Below are 27,505 nucleotides of genomic sequence, written 5' to 3' on the forward strand. Positions count from 1 at the left end.
GCTAAAATTATCCAGTTTTAGTCGACTGATAATAACTAAAACTAACAAAGGATGACATTATTGATGACAGATGACAGTATTTAAGGCTAAATCTAAAATAGCTGCCAAAATGAAGACTGCTAGAGACTGACAGGAGGGAGGTGGTTCCATGTCAGTAATAGTTTCATGAGGATGGGTGGAGTACATGTACTTTTCCTTTAAAGTTCAAAGCTGAAAAATATGTCAGGAACTGATAGGAGTTTCCATATGATAGTGCGGACTAGTGTTTTCACGATACTTGTATCACAATACTCTGAGAATCATGGCATGGAAACAAAACAGGAAGCGAACAAATTATTCTGAGGAAAACCGTCCTAATGTTGGGCCAGTAACTCCTACTTGTAATCTACTTCCTAAAAGCAAACCAGTTAGTCTGTGTATAATGATTAATGTCAATAGTCTAATCTAACCATATACGTTAAATTGCAACGGTCTACGTAGCTACACAGTAATAGCTGTAGTAATAAAGTTACATAGGAACTACAATATAATTACATTGTGTTATTGATTTGTACTGTACCTGGAGGACCTGCTCATATCGTTGGACCGTTCTGTTTAAGTCATCATCTTTCTGGGCGATCACCTTCTGGAGCTGATTGGTCTCCTCCCGATGGCTGTCCATAAGCTCCACCTCCACACTCTGGGCCTTCCCTGGTTGGTGGAGAAGAGAGGAGGAGTGAGGAAAGAGGAGGAGTATGAGGAGGAGTGCTGATATAGGATCAGTTTGGCCTTTTAGATTAGATGAAATTGTATTAGTTACATGTGCCGAATACAACAGGTTTGATCATTTGATCTAACCTTACAGTGAAACGCTTACTTACAAGCCCCTAAAAGTCAGTGCAGTTAAAAAAAAATACAGATAAGAATAAGCGATAAAAGTAACAAGTAATTATAGAGAAGCAGTAAAAAAAAAAAAACAATATATATACAGTTGGGAGAACAAGTATTTGATAACCTGCAAAATCGTCAGTGTTTCCTACTTACAAAGCATGTAGATATGGAGATCTGTAACTGTTATCATACGTACACTTCAACTGTGAGAGAGAATCTAAAACAAAAATCCAGAAAATCACATTGTATGATTTTTAAGTAATTAATTAGCATTTTATTGCATGACATAAGTATTTGATCACCTACCAACCAGTAAGAATTCCGACTCTCACAGACCTGTTAGTTTTTCTTTAAGAAGCCCTCCTGCTCTCCACTGTATTAACTGCACCTGTTTGAACTCGTTACCTGTATAAAAAGACACCTGTCCACACACTCAATCAAGACTCCAACCTCTCCACAATGGCCAAGAACAGAGAGCTGTGTAAGGACATCACGGATAAAATTGTAGACCTGCACAAGGCTGGGATGGGCTACAGGACAATAGGCAAGCAGCTTGGTGAGAAGGCAACAACTGTTAGCGCAATTATTAGAAAAAGGAAGAAGTTCAAGATGACGGTCAATCACCCTCAGTCTGGGGCTCCATGCAAGATCTCACCTCATGGGGCATCAAGGTGAGGGATCAGCCCAAAACTACACGGCAGGACCTGGTCAATGACCTGAAGAGAGCTGGGACCACAGTCTCAAAGAAAACCATTAGTAACACACTACGCCGTCATGGATTAAAATCCTGCAGTGCACGCAAGGTCCCCCTGCTCATGCCAGCGCATGTCCAGGCCCTTCTAAAGTTTGCCAATGGCCATCTGGATGATCCAGAGGAGGAATGGGAGAAGGTCATGTGGTCTGATGAGACAAAAATAGAGCTTTTTGGTCTAAACTCCACTCGCCGTGTTTGGAGGAAGAAGAAGGATGAGTACAACCCCAAGAACATCATCCCAACCGTGAAGCATGGAGGTGGAAACATAGTTCTTTGGGGATGCTTTTCTGCAAAGGGGACAGGACATCTGCACCGTATTGAGGGGAGGATGGATGGGGCCATGTATCGCAAGATCTTGGCCAACAACCTCCTTCCCTCAGTAAGAGCATTGAAGATGGGTCGTGGCTGGGTCTTCCAGCATGACAACGACCCGAAACACACAGCCAGGGTAACTAAGGAGTGGCTCCGTAAGAAGCATCTCAAGGTCCTGGAGTGGCCTAGCCAGTCTCCAGACCTGAACCCAATAGAAAATCTTTGGATGGAGCTGAAAGTCCGTTTTGCCCAGCGACAGCCCCGAAACCTGAAGGATCTGAAGAAGGTCTGTATGGAGGAGTGGGCCAAAATCCCTGCTGCAGTGTGTGCAAACCTGGTCAAGATCTACAGGAAACGTATGATCTCTGTAATTGCAAACAAAGGTTTCTGTACCAAATATTAAGTTCTGCTTTACTGATGTATCAAATACTTATGTCATGCAATAAAATGCAAATTAATTACTTAAAAATCATAATGTGATTTTCTGGATTTTTGTTTTAGATTCTGTCTCTCATAGTTGAAGTGTACCTCTACATGCTTTATAAGTAGGGAAACTTGCAAAATCGGCAGTGTATCAAATACTTGTTCTCCCCACTGTATATATACACAGGGGGGTGCCGGTACAGAGTCAATGTGCGGGGGAACCGGTTAGTTAAGGTTGTATGTACATGTAGGGAGAGTTAATTAAAGTGACTATGCATAGATGACAACAGAGAGTGGCAGTGGGCAATGCAAAGTCTGGGTAGCCATTTGATTAGATGTTCAGGAGTCTTATGGCTTGGGGGATAGAATAAGCTGTTTAGAAGCCTCTTGGACCGAGACTTGGCGTTCCAGTACCGCTTGCCGTGTGGTAGCAGGGAGAACAGTCGATGACTAGGGTGGCTGGAGTGTGACAATCTTTAGGGCCTTCCTCTGACACCGCCTGGTATAGAAGTCCTGGATGACAGGAAGCTTGGCCCCAGTGAAGTACTGGGCCGTTCGCACTACCCTCTGTAGTACCTTGCGGTCGGAGGCCGAGCAGTTGCCAGACCAGGCAGTGATGCAACAAGTCAGGATGCTCTCGATGGTGCAGCTGTAAAACCTTTTGAGGATCTGAGGACCCATGCCAAATCCTTTCAGTCTCCTGAGGGGGAATAGGTTTTGTCGTGCCCTCTTCACGACTGTCTTGGTGTGCTTGGACCAAGACAGTCGTGTAGACCATGTTAGTTTGTTGGACACCAAGGAACTTGAAGCTCTCAACCTGCTCCACTGCAGCCCCGTCAATGAGAAGGTGCTCAATCCTCTCGGTCCTCTTTTTCCTGTAATCCACAATCATCTCCTTTGTCTTGATCACGTTGAGGGAGAGGTTGTTGTCCTGGAACCACACGGCCAGGTCTCTGACCTCATCCCGGTCTCATTGTTGTCGATGATCAGGCCTACCGCTGTTGTGTCAACAGCAAATTTAATGATGGTGTGGTAGTCGTGCCTGGCCGTGCAGTCGTGGGTGAACAGGGAGTACAGGAGGGGGCTGAGCATGCACCCCTGAGTGGCTCCTGTGTTGAGGATCAGCGTGGCGGATGTGTTGTTACCTACCCATACCACCTGGGGGCAGCCCGTCAGGAGGTCCAGTTGCAGACGGAGGTGTTTAGTCCCAGGATCCTTAGCTTATTGATGAGCTTTGAGGGCACTATGATGTTGAATGCTGAGCTGTAGTAAATGAGTAGCATTCTCACGTAGGTGTTCCTTTTGTCCAGGTGGGAAAGAGCAGTGTGGAGTGCAATAGAGACTGCATCATCTGTGGATCTGTTGGGGCGGAATGCAAATTGGCATGGGTTTCGGTTTTCTAGGAGTCATTTAGGCAGGTTACCTTAGTGTTCTTGGGCACAGGCACTATGGTGGTCTGCTTAAAGCATGTTGGTATTACAGACACGGACAGGGAGAAGTTGAAAATGTCAGTGAAGACACTTGCTAGTTGGTTAGCGCATACTCGCAGTACACGTCCTGGTAATCCTTCTGGCCCTGCGGCCTTGTGAATTACTCACATCGGCTGTGGAGAGCGTGATCACGCAGTCTTCCGGTACAGCTGGTGTTCTCATGCCCGCTTAAGTGTTATTTGCCTCGAAGTGAGCACAGAAGTAGTTTAGCTCGTCCGGTAGGCTCATGTCACTGGGTAGCTCTCGGCTGTGCTTCCCTTTGTCGTCTAATGGTTTGCAGGCCATGCCATATCCGATGACCGTCAGAGCCGGTGTTGTACTATTCGATCTTAGTCCTGTATTGATGCTTGCCTGTTTGATGGTTTGTCGGAGGGCATAGCAGATTTCTTATAAGCTTCCGGGTTAGAGTCCTGCTCCTTGAAAGCGGCAGCTCTAGCCTTTAGCTTAGTGTGGATACTGCCTGTTATCCATGGCTCCTGGTTGGGGTATGTACGTACTGTCTGAGTGGGGATGACGTCATCGGTGCAGTTTTTGATGAAGCCAATGACAGATGAGGTGTACTCCTTAATGCCACTGGAGGAATCCCGGAACATATTCCAGCCTGTGCCTGCAAAATAGTCCTGTAGCTTAGCATCTGCTTCATCTGACCACATTTTTTGATCATACTGAAAAGGATGAAATGGACAAGAGGGACCTGATGCGCAATCAGATTTAACACTCCTGCTCTGATGCGGTTTTTGAATATGGGCCCAGAATCTAAGCACGAAGTAGACCTTGAAATTCACATATTCCTAACCAGTCACTCACTTCCGCTATTGGAATGCAGTGTGAATGACTGGACTACAGTGAAAACATATGGTGATTCATTCAGAAAGAGAATGTTTCTTAACCTCTATTTCCCCCCTACCGTTCTGTCTGAAAAGTCACTCATCTTTCTAATTAATTTAATCTAGAAAAAAAATATTCAAATGAATCCTACAAGGACACCAACACCAATTACACTTTCATGTATGTGGATTTGACTAAATTCCACACATTCATGACAAATGATAAAACAATTAAGAATTTGTATTGGTGAAGTTTGAGAGTACTGTTAGACTATAAACTAACAACTTAAAGCCATTTGTTACACAAAACAAATGTACTTTTGAAACAATGATTGAATATTGTATATTCATTTCTAAGTGTTTTGGGCAGTGACAGTCAATGGTAATATTAACATAAGTAGCTAGAAGCATAAACCCCCCAAAACTTGCTGAGGCGCTGACTAATAGAAAGTGAACTGTAGAAAAAGAAAGCTATGACTTTATTAATCTGAAGTTTCAATGGGAATTCAGTGTCTCATCATTCAACGGCATTCCCTCTCACCAATGGTCTCCTTCACTGCAGCAGTCAGCTCCTGTTCTTTCAAAGCCATCTGTGTGTTGAACTCCCTCATCAGCTGCTTCAGGGACGAGTTGTGCTTCATCTCCAGATCTTCAACCTCAAGCCTGTTCAATGGGGAGAATAACATAAAATACAGTATGGATGGAGAGAAAACACAGAGGAAGTATCACAAAGACCGAATTTGAAAGTAAAAACAGGAATAATGGAAAGGGAAATAAACATAATTATTTTCTGAACTCAACTGACAAAGGGCTTTCTCAACAATTGTATTTGTTTGTTTGACTAAGGCAGAACATTAGGTCAAACTTACATGAGTTTCTTCTCGTTCTCTTGGGTCAACTCTTTCTTCACATACTCCAGGTCTTGCTGGTGTTCCTTCTTCAGGGTTCGCAGGTATTTCTGTAGATTCTGCTTCTCCTGCACCGCCTCCGTAAGCTTATTCTGCATGGACAACAGAGATTCAGCATCCCCATCTTCCTGCGTCAGAGAGTGGTTCTCCCTCTCTTTGTCTGCTGTAAGACTCTTGGTTTGCTCTGCAGTGCAATGCGCCACAACCTCCACTGCATTCTGACCCTGTGTTTCTAAGCGGACTAATTCTGTATTTTGCTGTTCAATCAGTGCAGTCTTCTCAAGCAGATCTTCCTTGAGGCGGCTGATTTCAGCCAGAAGGTTGACCTTCTCCTCCTCCACTTCCTTGAGCTTCATCTCAAACTCAAGCCTTGAGACGGTCTCGTCTGCTTTGGTCTCCTCCTGGTTCAAAACATCTCTCCGATACGACAATAACTTTTCCTCGTACATGTTCTTTGAGCTCTCTTTCGCAAGTCTCTTGTCATTCCGAAGCTGCTCAAGGTGCTTTTCTTGTTCTTCCTTACACTTGGCTAGGGCTTTCTCCTGGTTTAAAATGTCTCTCTGGAGCAACAATAGCTTTTCCTCATACATGTCCTTCAAACTCTGTAAAGAGCTCTCTTTTTCCAATCTCTCATCATTATGAATTTGCTCAATGTGTTTCTCCTGTTCTTCCTTCATCTTGGCCATGGCTTCCTCAAGGGATTTTCCTTTCTCCTCCAGGGTTTCCACCCCCTGCTTTTTTGTTGCTTTGTCTACCTTGGCCTCCTCCAACTGTGTCCGAAGGGCTTTGACAGTCTTTTCCTTCTCCTCGAGTTGTGAGGTCAACCGTTTCTGAATCTGGCTTATTTTCTGCTCAGCTTTCTTCTTCAGCTCAGCCACTTTCCCAGCAATGTCTTTTGACAACTTCTCTTCAGCCACCTTCAGACTCTCATCTTTGGTCTCGAGAATCTCAGCCTTCGTCTTGTCAAAGACTTCCCTCTGCCGTTCCAGCTCTTTTTTCAAAGTTTGGTTCTCTCTCTCTATGGACTGCAATTTCTCCTCTGTTGCCTGGACTAGATTTCCATTCGGGATTCTGAACTGCGCCTGAGTCTGTTGTAGATGCTCTGTGAGCTCTCGTTTCTCATGCTCCCTGATACTGTGCTGCTGCTTCAGGTCAGCAGTTAGCTGCTCGCTCTCCTTTGTCTTGAGGACCAACTGCTCCTCCAGCTCACTGAGCCGGCTGTTACAGCTCTCCACTTCCAAAGAAAGGGCACTGACTTTCTGCTCCTTTTCACTCAAGACTTGGTCCATCTCTGACTTGCTAATGGACTGATTGTCAATGCTGGCTATCAGCCTCTGTAAGGCCTCGTCCTTCTCAGAGATCTGTTTCTCCATATCATCAAGTCTGGCCTGCAGAGACTTGACAGTATTGTGGTTCTGAGAGAACTTGGACACTGCTTTCCTCTTGAACTCTGTGAGGTTGTTCTTGAAGGCGTTGGCTTGCTCCACTGCAAATTTCTTCTCTTTCTCTAGTCTGTCAATGGTCTCCGCCATTTGGCAAACAAGCCTCTCTCTCTCCTCCTTGTGCTGCTGATCAAGCAGTGATATCGCTTCATCCTTCCCCGTAAGGCTACCTGCGAACTGGGTCTTCAAGTCATTTATGATACTCTCCAAGTTGCTGATATACACCAAATGTGTTTTGACATTCTCTGAGATTGTTTGGTTTTCCTCACTGAGCTGTTCGATGCAAATGACTTTTTCTGAGAGAGCTTCAGAGTGATTTTCAGCCTCCCTCTGTAGAGACTCCCTCTCAGCAGTTAAGGCTTTGATATCATCTTTGTGTAGATTTATTTGAACAGTCATCTGCTCTAGTGAACTGCATAGGTTCTTCTTCCCCTCTGTACTCTGCTGGAGTTGTTTCTCCAAAGTGCGTATCCTGTCAACCTTTGTAAGGATAACGTTTTTAAGATGTGCTATCTTCTTCTGATTACCCAGAACTCGGTCTTTCAGCTCGCTCACTCTGCTCTCGACCCGTTCAGAGAGCTCCTTTGTACCATCTTCGATGCTGGCCTCAATGTCACGGCAGTAACGCATTAATTCCTTGCTGATCCCAGCGAACTGCTTCTGCATTTCGTTTTCCTTGACTTCTAGTTGAAGAGAATGTTGTTCAAGTCTCCTCTGAACTGCCTCCCCTTCCTTACCCTTAGATGCCTCAAGAGCTTGAAGCTGCTTCTCAGTGTCTACAAACCTCTCAGACAGAGACTTGAGCTTCTCTCTTGCCTTATTCTCAGTCTTGTTCAGCTGATCATGGAAGGCGTTCCTCTCATTAAGAGCAGTGTTCAGATTCCTCTCGACCGCCTCCATTTGCTTTTTGAACATTGCCTCAGCTTGAGATAAACTCTCCAGCTTGACTGCGGCTTCCTTCAGTTCGGCCTGCAGTTTCTGCACAGTGGTCTGTCTCATCACCAACTCTTCCTTCAAGTCCTTCACAACTTGCTCTTTTTCTTCCATGGTGGTTCCAAGCTGCTGGTTGACCTCCTCCACTTCCTGTATCTTCTCCTGTAGTATTTGTTTGTGTTTCTCCTGCATTTCTTCTTCCTGTTGTCCCATCTTTTCCTGCCAATGATTCTCAAGCTTTTCCTTCTCTTGCTTATGGACTTCACACATCTTCTCTAGTTCTTCCTTGTGATTGGACTCAAGCTGGTACATAGCACTGCTCAGGCCTTCTGAACTTGTCTGAGACTCTAGGATGTTTTCTTTAAGTTTTTGTTCTTTCTGCTGTAGCTCTGATTCCTTCTTTGACAGTTGCTTTTTCAAAGATTCATCTTGCTCCTGAAGCTTCTTCTTAAATTTATCCTGCATCTCTTTGGTCTTAGTTTTACAATTCTCCATCTTTGTCTCCTGTGATTTCCACTTGGCCGCCATGTCTTTCTTAATGTTGTCCACCTTCTTCTCATGAGCAGCCTTCTGGTCTTCCAGGTGTTTCTTTAATCGTTTTTCTTCCTCTTGCTTAGAGTTCAGTTCGTCAGTGTAAGATTTATCCTGTTCAGAGAGCACCTTCTTAGCCTGCTGCAACTGCTTCTCTAGCACTTCAAGCTCCTGTACCTTTTGTTGAAGAGCGTCCTCTTTCTGCTGGCAGTCACTTTGAGTTGTTTCCAGTTTATGCACAAAATCTTTTAATTGACTCCTGCACTCTGAGAGCTCATCTCTAATCTTACTGAGTTGGGCATTAGATTTCTCAAGGCCATTCTTTTCTGATTGGGCCTGCTTTAAACTCTTTCTAAGCTCCTCCAATTCCTTAACCTTCGCATTCCTGTCTTGAAGAACCATCTTGGACTCTTCTTTCAGGCTTTTCTCACAGACAAGTTGAGCCTCAAGCTCTTTCTCTTTCTCCTTCAGCACTATCGTCAACTTGTTGAGTTCGTCTTTTAGCATCTTCTCCATTCCTCCCAGGGACTGTTCATGCTGCAGCTTGATCTCCTCAATATCTGTACTGTGCTTGGTCAGCACCTCCTGTAGCCTCTGCTCCAACTCCTGCCTGGCTGACCCATCAGCGTTTTCAACTGCATCCAGTCTCTCCTCGAGAACCTGTTTGATCCTCAACAACTCCTGGAGCTCAAAGGAAAGGGCTTCCAGCTGAGTCTGTTTCACATCCAGCTTCTCCACTGTCTTCTGGTTCCTGTCCTCGTCATGGGCTTGTAACTGGACCGCTTTCTCCTTCAAGATGGTCTCCACTTCAGCTCTGTGTTTTGCCCTGAGCTCCTCCATAGCAGCATTGTGTTGGGCTAAGGCCTCCTGATGCAGCTCTAGCTTGTGCTTCTCCATCTCCTCGCAGTGCTTCTCCTCTAGTGCAGTCACCTCGTCCTTGTGTTTCATCCTTAGCTCCTCCATCAGAGTAGAGAGATCATCTGTTGATGGAACTGATCCAGGTTGGGAGTACTTTTCCAGAGAGCTCTCGAGTTCTAGTATTCTCTGTAATGAGATGTGCAGTATTTATTGTATGTTTGCCATAGAATCAACCAACAATGTAAAGCTTGTAGATACAGTAGAGTATATAATTAGCTGTAGAATCAACAATGTGTAGCATTTTTGGAGATAGAGTAGCTAAACGTTCAAGAGGAGAACTCACAGTTCTGGCAGTCTCCAGCTCCAGCCCTATCTCATTAGCCTTGGTCTCCGACTCGGTCTCTATGGCAGCCTTCTGCAGCTCTGGGTCTTCCAGGGCCAGAGCTGACTGCTGCTCCTTATCCTTGGCAGCCTGGGTCAATTCCTCTTTGCACTGCTCCTACACAAAACACACACAATTGAAGTTTAAAGTTTAATTTGCCATATGTAATAAATACATTGGAAATCTTACTCAGAACTCTCACAATAAAACAGAACTAGAAACAACAAGTAGAAATATGCACAAAATATAGAATAACTGTTTCAACTGGTGCTACTAACTTTTTCAGTTGATGGCACCAGCACATGATTTGGTCAGACCAATTTTTCGCGGTTGCGCACCGATAGTGACAATCAGTTTGAATGAGCTTTTTACCAATCTAACTACATAACAACACAATGGTACTAATTTATTTGAATGGTAAATCTCTATTAATAAACTGGGTAAATCAAGATGTAGCCTAGGCCTATTCACAATACAGGTGAAAAACAATACATTTCCCTTCCAATTGGGACATATTTTATTGTACTGATCAACAACATTTGCATAAAAGAAGAAGTCTCTTGTTTCATAAAAGTGCATGCTGTCTCTAAGACCTACTGACTTCATTCACACACAGTGAGAAAGACAGAAGAGACGTGAGACCAGGGAGACGAAGTGAATGAATCAAGTTGTCTTTTGGAATAACTATGGTTTTTGGTTGCAATCAGCATATTTTGCATTATGGGTAGTGCATTGCTGTAAGCTAGCAAGGAAAGTTACCCTACAAAGCTGGAAGCTACCGGTATTTTCTTGCAGTGTTCTAGCCTGTAATGGACATCGTTTTGCAAACAGTAAAAACAAGACCAGGACAATACCAGTATCGCAATGCTTTTTCCAAGGCAGAAATGAAAACACAAAGCAGATCAAACTCTTTGGTGCTTTAAAAACCTGCATTATGTCAAATAGTGTGTGATATAGCTTGGAAAATAAATACATGTGACTCTGGATGACAGCATAATGATATTTGTTTCCAACATTAGGGCTGCATTCCTAAACAAGTTAAAAATCCGCTTTGTGTTTTGTTCGCTTTCAACTATACTAATGAATAATGAGAACTTGTTCTCAACTAGCCTACCTGGTTAAATAAAGGTGAAATAAAAAATATTGCGATACTGGTATTGTTCCTACCCTAGTAATTAACAGTTGCAACATTTCTACCTGTCGTGTTGCATTATTCAAGTGTGTTAACTTATACGCAGCATGAGTGGGGCTCTAACATGATGCAGCCTAGACGCCCAGTGAGTGCAGTGGTTCCTCAAGACAGGCTATAGCCAGCAGTGAGTGAGTGGAGCAGGCACGGAACTCTCGTGCTATAAGGATTGCGGTTGCGCTGATAGACATTATCCTCTCTCAATGACAGAAGTACCGAAAGTACCTCAAATTTGAGTACAATTGGTGTGGCTCGGTCATGTCAAAGGGTCACAAATAAGGATGTTCTGGACGCAGACTCGAACTCTGATTTAAACGTACAGCTCAAACACTTTGTGCAATAGTAGAACTGAGTTTGTTTTGCTGTATATATGTTACAACTTGAAAGTGGAGAGGGCGATATGAACTTACCACAGCCTGGTTGATTTGAGCGCTGAGCTCCTGTTCTTTACTTGCCAGTGCTTCACTATGTGCCTTGTCCATCTCTGCTATCTTCTCCTCTGAGGATTTCTACAACACACAATGTAGCACAACAGTAGTCCTTCATATGACTGCAATGTAAGAGTCATAGAGGTAGGTAGTCGGTAAGAGCATCGCTCTAGCAACATCATGGGTCCCCAAAAACACTCCCAAAGGGATCCTCTGAATATCATGCTGATATGTAGTAGTAAATCAGATCAGTATTTATCATTTGTTTGAAAAAATGTTGCTAAAGTGTTTGTGCTGAAGAGATTATATGCCTTCATGCCTTAGGAACCCCTTCGTTGACACGGCATTATACTGATCTGCTTTGGGTGCTACTTGGCCCATGCTAACTCTACAGGGAAACACTAGTCTTTGTTTGAGTAGGGGCTAGGGAATCCCATGGCATGAGCAGAAACAGTTCTTTGTGTGCAGAAAATGTAACTTTACCTGGAGAATATCCAGAATGCATGAGAACGTTAATGTCCTTGTCAAATGTGTGTTCGGTCATTTTTGATTTATGGTTACCGCAATGTGTATGAATCATATTGTTATCCACAGAGGTGAATCTATTCAATCTAAATGTGTATGAATCATATTGTTATCCACAGAGGTGAATCTATTCAATCTAAATGTGTATGAATCATATTGTTATCCACAGAGGTGAATCTATTCAATCTAAATGTGTATGAATCATATTGTTATCCACAGAGGTGAATCTATTCAATCTAAATGTGTATGAATCATATTGTTATCCACAGAGGTGAATCTATTCAATCTAAATGTGTATGAATCATATTGTTATCCACAGAGGTGAATCTATTCAATCTAAATGTGTATGAATCATATTGTTATCCACAGAGGTGAATCTATTCAATCTAAATGTGTATGAATCATATTGTTATCCACAGAGGTGAATCTATTCAATCTAAATGTGTATGAATCATATTGTTATCCACAGAGGTGAATCTATTCAATCTAAATGTGTATGAATCATATTGTTATCCACAGAGGTGAATCTATTCAATCTAAATGTGTATGAATCATATTGTTATCCACAGAGGTGAATCTATTCAATCTAAATGTGTATGAATCATATTGTTATCCACAGAGGTGAATCTATTCAATCTAAATGTGTATGAATCATATTGTTATCCACAGAGGTGAATCTATTCAATCTAAATGTGTATGAATCATATTGTTATCCACAGAGGTGAATCTATTCAATCTAAATGTGTATGAATCATATTGTTATCCACAGAGGTGAATCTATTCAATCTAAATGTGCGGTGATGCATGATGATACATACAGTGGGACAACCAAGAACATGGCAATCTGTATTCTGATACCTGACAAAAAGCCAGAGGAATGAGAAAATCTGGGGAAATAATTGTTCTTCCACATTGAAGTTTAGGAGCAGAGTTGATTCAGGAAAAGTTGTTGTCAGAGAGGGAGTTACAAAAACCGGTCAAAATGGAAACTAAAACGCTTTGTGCACACTATGGTAATTAAAATGATTTAAGTCCAAATACCCAAGTAAAAAAGAAGCTGTATGTGGTTTCCGTAGTCTAAGTCTTGAAGGTGAAATGGAGTGTAACAGGACAAGTGTAACAGGACAAGTGTAACAGGACAACATAACAAACCGGAGCAGTAAATGGTTATAAAAGAGGCAAACCTGAAATAAATCATCAACATTTAAATAAACTAGCTAACAGGCAATATGAAACAAACTGGCGCGATACAATTTATGCAGAGGTGGTTTTTATTGTTTGATTACAATATAACTCATTGAATAATGGTTTTCCTCTGTTCTAAAGAGCTCTTGGTCAGGGTTGTGGTCAATTCCATTTAATTCAGGAAGTACACTGAAATTCCAAATCTATTCTATGCTTTTAATAAGGACATTGGGAATTAGTTAACTTTGTGAATTGACTACTGAAATGGAATTGACACAACCCTGCTCTTGGTACTGGGTGAGTAGTGATCGTTTACTCCATAAGTTCTGAAGGAGTATTCCATTAGTATTTAGATGTACAGTAGATGTACCTCACCTTCAAAATGGTGACCACCTCCTGCTTGACCCTGGTGAGCTCCTGCTGTAGACCCCTCCTCTCCTCCTCCCCAGCCCTCTCCACCTCCTTCACCCGCTCCTGTAGCTGGAGCTGCAGCAGCCTCCGCGCCTCCTCAGCCCTCCGGCCCACGGCCAGAGCCTTCTCCAGCTCCTCAAACGCTGGGGGAAGGAGGTGCAAACACACATCCTCAGTTAGATACTGGACATGCACACTGTTATAGAGGAAGAGGAGACAAGGAGGAGATCCACTGACCAGCTTTCTCAGACTTCTCCTTCTGCTCCTGCAGTTCTGCTGTCTGGGTGGCGGCCATCTTGCTTCTGGAGCGGAGCTGGGCGATCTCCTCCTCCTTCATCTCCAGAGTCTCATGCATCTGACGCTTCGTCTCTGCAATCACCATACCCTGAAGGTAGAGCCAGGATTAGATTGAATTTGACTTTCGGTGTTATAATAATAGGTGCTGTATATCAACCAGATGTGATCTCAGAGGATAGCATATTCATGAAAACACTTATTTCCAAAGTGGAAGCATTCATTCAGTTTTGATCTGTTATGATTGTGTGCTTCCAATCAGACAGGTATCATTTGTAACCAAGACAAGGAAGCAGACAGGACACAAAGGACTTTTTGGGATGTGCGTCAAACACTCTCCTTACATTGTTGGCATGAATGTATCTAAATAACTTAAGATGTCTGCCAGTAATCCACTGATTGCTGTTGTCTCCTACGTACTGTGTCTTAATCAAACCCCAGGCCCCTAAATTGTTCTGACTGTTACGCTGTGCCTCTAACTCTAACCCACATTCCTCAGTGACCTCACGAACAACTGTCTCTACTCCAGCAGAGGTGGGGGTCAAACACACACACATCTCTCCTGCAGAGTTAGAGGTTAAGGGTCATGCGCAATAAACGTGAATGGAGTGTCCCTGACGTCTCTGCGCTCAGTGGCAGAGCACAAGCATGTCTACATTTCACAGATTCACACTAAGCATCACTGCAGGAGTGAGAAGGACATTTCAGGGGCAGACAAAGTTAGGAGCAGAGCAGTCGAGGCTGGTAGAGGGAGGATGGGGTGATTGTAATGGTTTCCATGTGTTATAACATTCCACTACAATGTGTCTGTCCTCCAATTTAAAGTGCCACTAGCTTCCAACTGACTCAGACGCTTAAAAAAAAAAAACTTCAATCAAGATATATGACCAACCGTATAAAATGAACAGTTCACTTTTATTCAAATATTTTTTTAAAGTTTGATAGCTGGCTTAGCTATATCCAGAATCTCTTGACTAGCATTTTCAACACCCTGGGACAAGGTAGGTCGATCGATCCCTTTAAGAACTTCTCTTCTTCCCTCACCTTGTCCTGCTCCAGCTGTTCTATGAGGTTCTCAGCACCACGCAGCCGAGTGGTGTGCAGCTCCTGTAGGGTAGACAAACAAAAAGAGATCCATCAAAAATAGTTTCATGTGCAAGGTATCAAAGCAACCATAAGGACTGAGACGGAAGGAGAGAGCTGTTAATAAATGTTAACGGGAGAGAACGATGGGAAGCAGCATAGATTGTAGGTGCTCTTTGGGTAAGGATTAATGGACATATTTGACAGTTAAAGAACAGGAGAACCACTGTATTTAAAGAACAGGAGAACCACTGTAGTTAAGGAACAGGAGAACCACTGTAGCTAAGGAACAGGAGAACCACTGTAGTTAAAGAACAGGAGAACCACTGTAGTTAAGGAAGAGGAGAACCACTGTAGTTAAGGAAGAGGAGAACCACTGTAATTAAAGAACAGGAGAACCACTGTAGTTAAGGAACAGGAGAACCACTGTAGTTAAGGAACAGGAGAACCACTGTAGTTAAGGAACAGGAGAACCACTGTAGTTAAGGAACAGGAGAACCACTGTAGTTAAGGTCAGGGCACTGTACTGAATAACACTGCCCTGAATTTAGACAACCAACTACCCCTCATAACCATTAAGCAGGGGTACAAGCATCAGATATCAGACAAATGGATGAACCCTTCGTACAACATTTTGTTTAAAGCATCAGGACCGTGTGCAGGTTTTGCACAGGTTACCCTTGCAAGAGGTTATGAACCCCAAGGCTCTTTCCTGGTAGCCTGGTCCAATATGACTGTGTTGTATAGCCAACTCTTATGGTCATTGGCCCTACTGCATGAACAGCTCTGGGACCAGGCTACTTTCCTGGTTAGATAAAGGTTAAATAAAATCAAGGAAGGACCAAGATAGGTTCCAAAGTGTTTGCGCATGGCAGGCAGGCAGAGAGCTCATCAGACACCAATGCAGCACCACGCCGCTCCCTAGTCTCCCTTCACCACCCATGAGGCCCGGCCACCACAGCCACAAGGCGGTCGCTAACAGGGGCTGCATACGAGGCCAACTACCACACAGACCTAAATTACAGACAAGGTTAGGTTGGTTTAGCAGCAGTGGCGTGTAGCTCTCTGACATTACCGTGTGAGAACATACAATAAGACAAATAGGAAACAGACATCAGCACCATAGTAATACCAGATCCCGAAGGTCAAAGAGAGATATGTAGTGATCCCACAGACCAGGCACATCATCACTAAACCATGAAGACTCCTATGGATGATGTGGAACAGTGCACATGGTGTTACCCTTCAGGCAATACAACAGTGTTGGATTCTGGGTATCAGACACTCAGTAGACCATCTCATCTTCAGACCCATGTATTAAAGTACCTTCATAACTACAGCGCACTAAAGTACAGACGGGTAAATTCTGTGGTGGCTATATGTGGAATGGTCTTCTAAAATTGGGGGAAGCATAGACTATCTTTCCAGAAAAAGTTGATCAGAAGATGGATGTGATGGTTAAACCTAGTGGCTCACTGTAATGGCTGGAACGCAGGTTAAACCTAGTGGCTCACTGTAATGGCTGGAACGCAGGTTAAACCTAGTGGCTCACTGTAATGGCTGGAACGCAGGTTAAACCTAGTGGCTCACTGTAATGGCTGGAACGCAGGTTAAACCTAGTGGCTCACTGTAATGGCTGGAACGCAGGTTAAACCTAGTGGCTCACTGTAATGGCTGGAACGCAGGTTAAACCTAGTGGCTCACTGTAATGGCTGGAACGCAGGTTAAACCTAGTGGCTCACTGTAATGGCTGGAACGCAGGTTAAACCTAGTGGCTCACTGTAATGGCTGGAATGCAGGTTAAACCTAGTGGCTCACTGTAATGGCTGGAACGCAATAATGCTAATTTATGATCGCACAACTTTCATTTTCATGTTTCATTTCATGAAGTACTATTATAGTACATCCTCTCCATTTCTCCCTCCACTGACATTGGTTAACACACCTTGTTTTTCTCCAGCTCCTGTAGTCTCTCTTGCAAAGTGTCGTTCTCGCTGGTCAACTGGGTGTTGCGCTCCTTGTATGTCCTCAGCAGCTCCTTACACTTCTGGAGCAGATTCTCCTGGTATGTCACCCTCTTCTGCAGTACCTCAATGCTTTTAGATGGGTCAGCGCTGCCCCCTGCTGTTTAGAGAAGGTAAAGCGGGCCAGTCAGAAAAGGGAGGACTAACTATGACAGAGGCGCTAACAATTGGTGTTGTTGTTGTTGTAGTTTTATAAACTCGATAAATGACAAATGGCTCTGTGACAAACATTTCAACAATACATTACATTACTCGGACCTGGGTCCAAATAGTATTTGAAATCCAAAAACGTTGAGTGTTTGGTTGAGCCTGCCAATAGTACCAGATGGGCAGGGTTGGCTCCTTGGGAACTAATCGATTGGTTCCATTGCAGCAGACATTATTAGAACCCAGGTCTGCTACTGTCCATCATTATAATCATCATTAGGACTATGGTTCTGTACTATATAGCACCTGTGTCTGTGGAGGGGCTCTGTGGGGCAGACCCGGAGTCATCTTCAGTCTGGAGAGGGTGTTCAACCTCAGGGGCCACAGCTCCACCAGGGACCCCCTTCAGATGCTTCTTCATCAGGGCCACCTGGCAGAGGAGGGGGGGCAGTTGAAACACAGAGCAACCCAGGCTAGTGACCACACATTATTCAACAGTCAACATTATACTGACAGTGTTTAACATAACATTTTTGTGTTTCAATGTGTGTATTTTATTTCATATCAACTGTAGAAATGAGATGAGCTCCAAAAGTATTGGGACAGTGACATGTTTTGTTTGTTTTGGCTCTGTACTCCAGCACTTTGAAATAATACAATGAGGTTATTTAAGGGTATTTTCATCCATATCGTGTGAACCGTTTAGAAATTACAGCACTTTCTGTACATGCTTTTTTCCCCTAAAATAGAGAGAGTATTGGGATAAATTCACATGTGTATTAAAGTATTCAAAAGTTTAGTAGGTCTCAGTTGTCTCGATCCTTCAAAATCCTCCTCCCCTTCATCTACACTGACAAATGGATTTAACAAATTACACCAATAAGGGTTTCACCTGGATTCACCTGGTCAGTCTGTGATGGAAGGAGCAGTTGTTGTTCATGTTTGGTAGAGTTTGTGTATATGAACACCCACCTGTGTCTGAAGCACAGTAATCATCTGGTCCTTCTCCTCCAGGGCAGCATCAAACTCCTCCTGAATGTGCTTTTTAGTCTGCTGGTCCACCTGCAGCTCCTGGGGAGGAACAAGTCATACTCAAGGTTCACAGCACTCAGAGAATCGTGTTTCTATACTTTCTACATACTGTATAGGGAACAGTGCTTCTAGTGAGATATTTTGTGATTGACTGAATGGCCGTCGTACTGCTCACTGAATCACTGATCTACAATAACACCTTACATCCCAAATAACTACTCATTATGTGATCAAGATAAGTAGTTATGTGCATTACCTTGCTCACACTGATGGCCTTGTCAAACACGATCACGGTTCAGAGCCAGAGATGACTAGTGTTGCTTATCAAACACTATCACGGTTTAGAGCCAGAGATGACTAGTGTTGCTTATCAAACACTATCACGGTTCAGAGCCAGAGAAGACTATTGTTACTTATCAAACACCATCAAGGAGCCAGAGAAGACTAGTGTTGCTTATCAAACACTATCATGGTTCAGAGAAGACTAGTGTTGCTTATCAAACACTATCATGGAGCCAGAGAAGACTAGTGTTGCTTATCAAACACTATCATGGTTCAGAGAAGACTAGTTTTGCTTATCAAACACTATAATGGAGCCAGAGAAGACGGGTGTTGCTTATCAAACACTATCATGGTCCAGAGAAGACTAGTGTTGCTTATCAAACACTATCATGGTTCAGAGAAGACTAGTTTTGCTTATCAAACACCATCAAGGAGCCAAAGAAGACTAGTGTTGCTTATCAAACACTATCATGGTTCAGATAAGACTAGTGTTGCTTATCAAACACTATTATGGTCCAGAGAAGACTAGTGTTGCTTATCAAACACTATCATGGTTCAGATAAGACTAGTGTTGCTTATCAAACACTATTATGGTCCAGAGAAGACTAGTGTTGCTTATCAAACACCATCATGGTTCAGAGAAGACTAGTGTTGCTTATCAAACACCATCATGGTTCAGATAAGACTAGTGTTGCTTATCAAACACTATCATGGTTCAGAGAAGACTAGTGTTGCTTATCAAACACCATAATGGAGCCAGAGAAGACTAGTGTTGCTTATCAAACACTATCATGGTTCAGAGAAGACTAGTGTTGCTTATCAAACACCATAATGGAGCCAGAGAAGACTAGTGTTGCTTATCAAACACCATCATGGTTCAGAACCAGAGAAGACTAGTGTTGCTTATCAAACACCATAATGGAGCCAGAGAAGACTAGTGTTACTTATCAAACACCATCATGGTTCAGAACCAGAGAAGACTAGTGTTGCTTATCAAACACCATAATGGAGCCAGAGAAGACTAGTGTTGCTTATCAAACACCATCATGGTTCAGAACCAGAGAGGACTAGTGTTGCTTATCAAACACCATCATGGTTCAGAACCAGAGAGGACTAGTGTTGCTTATCAAACACCATCATGGTTTAGAGCCAGAGAAGACTAGTGTTGCTAAACTTCCTACATGTAGGACACACTACACCATTTCAACCAGGGCAGGGTTTATTTTCTACAAATGCAGGTTTGAGTCTCAGTAAATTACATCCTGAACACATCACACAAGTCACCTTCAATGCCTTATCTTGTTCTGATAATGAAAGTATGCTGTTAGCTGACCTCCTGCTCCATCCTCTTTCCTTGTCTTAGCTGACCTCCTCCATGTTATCTTTCCTTGTCTTAGCTGACCTCCTTCTCCATATTCTCTTTCCGTGTCTTAGCTGACCTCCTTCTCCATATTATTTCCTTGACTTAGCTGACCTCCTGCTCCATATTCTCTTTCCTTGACTTAGCTGACCTCCTGCTCCATCCTCTTTCCTTGACTTAGCTGACCTCCTGCTCCATATTCTCTTTCCTTGTCTTAGCTGACCTCCTGCTCCATATTCTCTTTCCTTGACTTAGCTGACCTCCTGCTCCATATTCTCTTTCCTTGACTTAGCTGACCTCCTGCTCCATATTCTTTCCTTGACTTAGCTGACCTCCTGCTCCATATTCTCTTTCCTTGACTTAGCTGACCTCCTGCTCCATATTCTTTCCTTGACTTAGCTGACCTCCCGCTCCATATTCTCTTTCCTTGTCTTAGCTGACCTCATCCATATTCTCTTTCCTTGACTTAGCTGACCTCCTGCTCCATATTCTTTCCTTGACTTAGCTGACCTCCTTCTCCATATTATTTCCTTGACTTAGCTGACCTCCTGCTCCATATTCTCTTTCCTTGACTTAGCTGACCTCCTGCTCCATATTCTTTCCTTGACTTAGCTGACCTCCTGCTCCATATTCTCTTTCCTTGTCTTAGCTGACCTCCTGCTCCATATTCTCTTTCCTTGACTTAGCTGACCTCCTCCATGTTATCTTTCCTTGACTTAGCTGACCTCCTGCTCCATATTCTCTTTCCTTGACTTAGCTGACCTCCTGCTCCATATTCTCTTTCCTTGACTTAGCTGACCTCCTGCTCCATCCTCTTTCCTTGACTTAGCTGACCTCCTGCTCCATATTCTCTTTCCTTGTTTTAGCTGATCTCCTCCATATTCTCTTTCCTTGACTTAGCTGACCTCCTGCTCCATCCTCTTTCCTTGAATTAGCTGACCTCCTGCTCCATCCTCTTTCCTGGACTTAGCTGACCTCCTGCTCCATCCTCTTTCCTTGACTTAGCTGACCTCCTTCTCCATATTATTTCCTTGACTTAGCTGACCTCCTGCTCCATATTCTCTTTCCTTGTCTTAGCTGACCTCCTCCATATTCTCTTTCCTTGACTTAGCTGACCTCCTGCTCCATCCTCTTTCCTTGACTTAGCTGACCTCCTTCTCCATATTATTTCCTTGACTTAGCTGACCTCCTGCTCCATATTCTCTTTCCTTGTCTTAGCTGACCTCCTCCATATTCTCTTTCCTTGACTTAGCTGACCTCCTGCTCCATATTCTCTTTCCTTGTCTTAGCTGACCTCCTCCATATTCTCTTTCCTTGACTTAGCTGACCTCCTGCTCCATATTCTCTTTCCTTGACTTAGCTGACCTCCTGCTCCATATTCTCTTTCCTTGACTTAGCTGACCTCCTGCTCCGGTCTTCCTTTAGCTCATCCTGCTTTTTTTTGTCATGACCGAAAAAGAATTCAGGAGTTCCAACTCTACTGCTGTGACTCAGGGGTGGTCTGCGTCGTAAAAGCTTTTGAGTTCAATCAGAGAGAGTAACGGGTAATAACAGAGTGCTTTTGGACTAAAATAAGACCCCATAAACAGTACTTTGATAGAGTTCAACATTTTACAGGTTTTTATCAGAGAGAGAGATGCTGGTCCTACTCGTACCTCTCTCAACTCCCCTATCCTACGGAGGGCTTTGTCTTGACTCTGGCTTAGAATGGTCTGAGGAGAAAAGCAGAACATCAGTGTAGTTAATGAGAAGCATTTAGTGAGTGTGGATAGAAGTGTTTTCCATCCTCCAATAGTACACAGCATATCTATATGTAATCTGGTATTGAGGCAGTTTAGGAAAATTACCTGGCTTTTCTCTTTCTCTCTCTGTACCGTTCTGTAGGTAGTGACCAACTGGGCGGGGGAGTGAACACAGAGAAAGACAGAGAGACAAACAGAAAAAGAGAAATCGATGGAATGATAAAGACAATGGTTAGAAAGGTAAATCAAACATGGACATGTATGCATAGCAGGCCAAGTCCCTACTCATCTGTATTAGAGACCGACTGGATGAGAGAGAGGACTGATCATAGTGACTGGTACATCAGAGGTGTATTATAGACATACAGCATCCTAACTTCCTGCTCTAGATCATAGTCACTCATTACTTGCTGAAACAGTAATCACCTATTGATTGCATAGTTATTACACTTTGATTTCTTTTGAGACTAATTTCTACAAGCCACCTCAGCGCATTTGACCCCCACCTCAGAGCATTTGAACCCCCACCTCAGAGCATTTGAACCCCCACCTCAGAGCATTTGAACCCCCACCTCAGAGCATTTGAACCCCCACCTCAGAGCATTTGAACCCCCACCTCAGCGCATTTGAAACCCCACCTCAGAGCATTTGAAACCCCACCTCAGAGCATTTGAAACCCCACCTCAGAGCATTTGAAACCCCACCTCAGAGCATTTGAAACCCCACCTCAGAGCATTTGAAACCCCACCTCAGAGCATTTGAAACCCCACCTCAGAGCATTTGAAACCCCACCTCAGAGCATTTGAAACCCCACCTCAGAGCATTTGAAACCCCACCTCAGAGCATTTGAAACCCCACCTCAGAGCATTTGAAACCCCACCTCAGAGCATTTGAAACCCCACCTCAGAGCATTTGAAACCCCACCTCAGAGCATTTGAAACCCCACCTCAGAGCATTTGAAACCCCACCTCAGAGCATTTGAACCCCCACCTCAGAGCATTTGAACCCCCACCTCAGAGCATTTGAACCCCCACCTCAGAGCATTTGAACCCCCACCTCAGAGTATTTCCCTCTGTAGTTCCCCAGGCTCTTCTCCACCCTGTGTAGCCGATGGATCAGCTGTTCTCTAGACAGGGCAGACAGGACCTCAGGGCTACCATATGACTCCTCTGCCTCGCTCTCAATGTCTGATGGAGGGTCGTAGGCTGGGGTGGGAGGGTTGGCAGAGGGGGAGGCCAGGGCCTCATTCTCCCCCATGGGGGTGAGGGAGTTGAGAGAGGGGCTGCGGTTCAAGCCCTCTTTGGGCGGGGAACGGAAGAGGCCCTCGGCCCGGCTGGCACCGCGGAGGAGGAGAGACTCCACAGAGGGGACACGGAGCTTCTGGGTAAACGACTGGGACTCCTCTCTCTGTGTGGAGAAGGACAGGACAGTGGAGTGTATTACTTCATTCATTTCCATGATAGCCAACTGCACTGAACTGAAATGCATGTACATAGCCTTTGCTAGAGACTAGAGGTCGACCTCTACTAGAGACATGGGATAAGAATGAGGGTTAAAGAACAAAGCCACTCCTTCTGTTAAACTATCTACATCCAGATGTTTATCAGAATGCATATTCTATTACCCCTGCAGATGATTCACTGTCATAGCAACTTCATAACAACCTTCATTCTTAGTTGCTTTACCTGTTCTGAAATTAGGACATAACAGCCACATTTAAAGGATAAGGTAAAAAGGATGAACAAGCTAGAGGAAGATGTTAGGAGGATGGGTATGAACTTGCCTGAGGAGAAGCCCTCCCATCTCCATTGAGGCTTCCTCTGGGGGATCCTGCGGTGCCTCTCTATGGCAGGAGAGAAAGAGGTTAGAACAAACGTAACCAGGGGTTAGTCAGGGGTGTCTCTGAAATAACATAGATAGTGAACTACTTGGACCAGGCCCAAACAGCCTATTCCCTATAAAGTGCACTACTTTTGAATATGGACCCTGTTGAAAGAGTAGTGCACTATATAGGGGTACCTGGACCTGTTAGTCTTCCATATGTCCCACACCCAGCCAGCCCTGGTACCTGGACCTGTTAGTCTTCCATATGTCCCACACCCAGCCAGCCCTGGTACCTGGACCTGTTAGTCTTCCATATGTCCCACACCCAGCCAGCCCTGGTACCTGGACCTGTTAGTCTTCCATATGTCCCACACCCAGCCAGCCCTGGTACCTGGACCTGTTAGTCTTCCATATGTCCCACACCCAGCCAGCCCTGGTACCTGGACCTGTTAGTCTTCCATATGTCCCACACCCAGCCAGCCCTGGTACCTGGACCTGTTAGTCTTCCATATGTCCCACACCCAGCCAGCCCTGGTACCTGGACCTGTTAGTCTTCCATATGTCCCACACCCAGCCAGCCCTGGTACCTGGACCTGTTAGTCTTCCATATGTCCCACACCCAGCCAGCCCTGGTACCTGGACCTGTTAGTCTTCCATATGTCCCACACCCAGCCAGCACTGTACTGCTACGCCCTGATGACTGTGTATAGGGTCAAGCAATATTAGCCCTGATGACTCTGTATAGGGTCAAGCAATATTAGCCCTGATGACTCTGTACAGGGTCAAGCAATATTAGCCCTGATGACTCTGTACAGGGTCAAGCAATATTAGCCCTGATGACTCTGTACAGGGTCAAGCAATATTAGCCCTGATGACTCTGTATAGGGTCAAGCAATATTAGCAGGGCCATCTAATATACATGGCTCTGAACATCAGTATTGCTAGGACAGGAGCAATGCAAGGCACTGTAGTTGGGTACCCTCATGGAAACTTGGGAGAAAACAGAGGGGTTAAACTACAACATAGAAGGCATCTCTCTACTGTAGTTTACAGGTATAGTAACAGAACAGAGAGGGGTTCAAATAGAACTACAAGTGATAGCCATTAGAAACTACAATGGGTAGCCATTTTTCTGCTCAGCAGCCATAACAAACAAACAAACAAACAGTCAAACTCAATTAGGAGCCAGCAGCTGAAGATGAAGGCCAAAGGCTTGGCATTGCTGTACATGTGTGTCACTGCAGCAGGATGCTATCGTAGGCTAGCTGGAGCGTAGTATTGTGACCGTTATCTGGGTGGGCTGGATGGTTCAGACCATTTGTTAACTGGTTAACACTTTCCTCCTCCTGTTCACTCTCCTCCTTCCCATTGGTCTTTTGGAAACAGACATATTGCACAGTCAGAAGTAATCTCGCACACCTATCTAAGCATGTCTGATATTGATCATACTAGATAAAAATTAAAAATAAAGTATTTTAAAGGTCAAATTACAGTATCTATGGAACCAAGAAAATGAAATAGTCTACTTTATATAACGCTTCATAGAATGACCTGAAAATATTGAATCACTACACAGCAGCAACCCCAGTTCACAAAGTGGTAACCTATATATGGGAGGCAGCTTTTTGTGACACAGATGAGAAAGGACACACTTCACAATGTGTTTGGTCTGCTGTAAGGCTACAAAGCTGGGTCTGCTTTGACTACAATAAACAGGCATTTGCCTTTGGGCCAGAGTTCAGGCCTAGTGTGTTTTGTAGGTCATACCACTGACCCTGCCTCACAGGCACACAACGAAAATACAGAGTGGTGGAACACAGGCTAGCCCTGAATCAGTTATGTATGGCCTAACGTCCTGCTGTACTGGTGTCATTCTACAACACATCCCCATTGCCACAACATCTACAACCACAGCCAGTCATTCCACGATCCTGTCTAGGATCCTGGCTAGGTTAGGTCATGTGTGCTAGACAAGGCACAGTCCGATGCAGGAAGTGAGCTGTGGATCATTCTGGGAAGATGTTCCCTTCACTCAGTCCTCTTTTCCAGGTCTGACAGGACATGTGAAGGCAGTAATGGAGGAAACTAGGTGGAGCTGTTGCTTAGCCTACAACTAACCGATTGTCTCAGATCTAAGAAGGGACGTAAACAAGGGCAAGATAACATCTTCCTGGAATGAAACAGATAGAATCACTATGGTAAATAGTACTGGACCTCTGGTTGTGAAGACTGAAGGATGCAGTCTCGTACAGTCTGTCATGGTGTGTAAGCGACAGCAATCAGCCATTCGTCCAGTTTGCTCCCTACTCCTTCCCCATCAATAATGGAAGATCTGAGGGGGTTGGATAGGTAAAAGCAGGGTAGTGGTGGAGCTCTGTAGTGGTATAAGCAGGGTAGTGGTGGAGCAGGATGTGGTCTCTGTAGTGGTATAAGCAGGGTAGTGGTGGAGCAGGATGTGGTCTCTGTAGTGGTATAAGCAGGGTAGTGGTGGAGCAGGATGTGGTGTCTGTAGTGGTATAAGCAGGGTAGTGGTGGAGCAGGATGTGGTGTCTGTAGTGGTATAAGCAGGGTAGTGGTGGAGCAGGATGTGGTGTCTGTAGTGGTATAAGCAGGGTAGAGGTGGAGCTCTGTAGTGGTATAAACAGGGTAGTGGTGGAGCAGGATGTGCTGTCTGTAGTGGTATTAGCAGGGTAGTGGTGGAGCAGGATGTGGTGTCTGTGGTGGTATAAGCAGGGTAGAGGTGGCGCAGGATGTGGTGTCTGTAGTAGTACACAGTCTCAGGCCAGAGCGGATAAGTAAGGGCTATCTCTAGCAGATTACTACGAGTACTGGTCTAGTGGTACTGTGTCAACAGCTAACTATCCAGCCTAACTTGGCTTCCAAACCCCAGGTGATGGAATGTCAAGGACATATGCAGTCAAACACAATAAGAAACTTGGTTAATAGGATGGCTGCTAGCCTAGAGGGCTCCAAGAGGGCTAACATGGACAGGTTAGTATGCCACTATTGTGTTGTGTATATATTGTGTATACACTGAACAGCTCTTTGCAGTGTGAGAAACAAATACATTTATAAAAAGGTACATTTACTTCCAGTTAAGGGTTTTATCAACACACAGTCACAAACAGGTTATATTTATGGGCTAATATTAGTAAATAATTCATAGTATCTCTACTTGCACATTCATCTTCTGCACATCTATCACTCCAGTGTTAAATTGCTAAATTGTAAATATTTCGCCACTATGGCCCATTTACTGCCTGTATTTAGACTTTTTCTATAGTATTATTGACTGTATGTTTGTTTATTCCATGTGTAACTCTGTGTTGTTGTATGTGTCGAACTGCTTTGCTTTATCCTAGCCAGGTCGCAGTTGTAAATGAGAACAAGTTCACATTCACAACTAGCCTACCAGGTTAAATAATGGTTAAATGAATAAAACTAACGTGAGACTTTAGTTCTGAGCTGCTCAGACTATCGATTATAAGCAGTAACTAAATAGACATTAGTTTCGTTTTACAGAATAGTACTAGTAGCAGGGAGATACTAGCTAGACATGAGTGCGTGTTTAACCGAAAACAATAAGGTAGCAAGCAAGCCTAGACTTAGGTTCTAGTTATCTAGCTAGCTTCGCAAATCAAAATAATGTATCCTGTGCTAACTAACGTTAGCTAGCATGCTAACGCTGTAGCTCGACCAGCTGAGCCTGACAACTAGCAAACGTTAGCTGAACCAACCTGCTGGGCCTGTTGCGGTGACTGCGCATTCCTTTGCGCCGATTGCTCCTCGTTCATCTTTTGCTTTAGTTTCATAAACATATTATCACCCAGATTCTGTACTTCCAAATGAAATATATTGTTTTAAAATGTAATTCCTGCATCCAGCATTCTTACTGGTCGCTAGTCTTTCATCTCTTGCAGGTGACTAGAGCGCATGTGCAGCCGGCGTGGAGCAAAATTAGCAACCAAGTGGCCATCACAGATAAATTCATTATTATTTTAATTGTTAATATTGTAAATGTATCACTTAATAATCTCCAAAGTACGCTTTTGGCAATATGTAAATTGTTACATCATGCCGTTAAAGCAAATTTTATTGAATTGATAGAACAACATGCCAGATATTTCCCCGGATGTATAAATGTGAAGCATCCGGTTTGCTTTCCACCCACTACTCACTACCAAATAAGGCGATGAAAGGAAACCCAGGGTTTCTCCCAGCTTCAGTGGGAGAAAGATTGAGCTAGATT

The 27,505-nt window shown here is 44.0% G+C and overlaps 1 protein-coding gene and 1 long non-coding RNA gene across 3 annotated transcripts in view; both read right to left on the minus strand.

Annotated features, from left to right (window-relative positions):
• The window catches only part of LOC110503007 (golgin subfamily A member 4), a 45,399-nt gene extending 18,202 nt beyond the window's left edge, over positions 1 to 27,197 (minus strand). Inside the window, exons 1-16 of one of the 2 annotated variants that reach the window (XM_036960869.1) lie at positions 26,994 to 27,197; positions 23,216 to 23,275; positions 22,489 to 22,839; positions 21,538 to 21,585; positions 21,346 to 21,402; positions 17,989 to 18,087; positions 17,323 to 17,446; positions 16,791 to 16,966; positions 14,807 to 14,869; positions 13,706 to 13,853; positions 13,433 to 13,611; positions 11,330 to 11,428; positions 9,692 to 9,847; positions 5,546 to 9,534; positions 5,218 to 5,339; positions 560 to 690 (exon numbers count right to left, since the gene is read on the minus strand). In XM_036960869.1, coding sequence (XP_036816764.1) covers positions 560 to 690; positions 5,218 to 5,339; positions 5,546 to 9,534; positions 9,692 to 9,847; positions 11,330 to 11,428; positions 13,433 to 13,611; positions 13,706 to 13,853; positions 14,807 to 14,869; positions 16,791 to 16,966; positions 17,323 to 17,446; positions 17,989 to 18,087; positions 21,346 to 21,402; positions 21,538 to 21,585; positions 22,489 to 22,839; positions 23,216 to 23,275; positions 26,994 to 27,074 — 5,883 coding nt within the window. In that variant the 5' untranslated portion in view covers positions 27,075 to 27,197. Of the gene's footprint in view, positions 1 to 559; positions 691 to 5,217; positions 5,340 to 5,545; positions 9,535 to 9,691; positions 9,848 to 11,329; positions 11,429 to 13,432; positions 13,612 to 13,705; positions 13,854 to 14,806; positions 14,870 to 16,790; positions 16,970 to 17,322; positions 17,447 to 17,988; positions 18,088 to 21,345; positions 21,403 to 21,537; positions 21,586 to 22,488; positions 22,840 to 23,215; positions 23,276 to 26,993 lie in introns of both variants that reach the window. The other variant, XM_036960868.1, reaches the window with a different exon arrangement.
• Positions 19,532 to 21,337, minus strand: LOC118943925. The gene is made up of 2 exons (XR_005039275.1): positions 21,056 to 21,337; positions 19,532 to 20,841 (listed from the first exon to the last, which is right to left on the minus strand). It is a non-coding gene; the product is annotated as an uncharacterized LOC118943925 (long non-coding RNA).
• Positions 27,198 to 27,505: the final 308 nt, after the last annotated feature.

This window comes from Oncorhynchus mykiss, chromosome 23 (genome assembly GCF_013265735.2).
Source record: "Oncorhynchus mykiss isolate Arlee chromosome 23, USDA_OmykA_1.1, whole genome shotgun sequence".
NCBI classification, from domain to species: domain Eukaryota; kingdom Metazoa; phylum Chordata; class Actinopteri; order Salmoniformes; family Salmonidae; genus Oncorhynchus; species Oncorhynchus mykiss.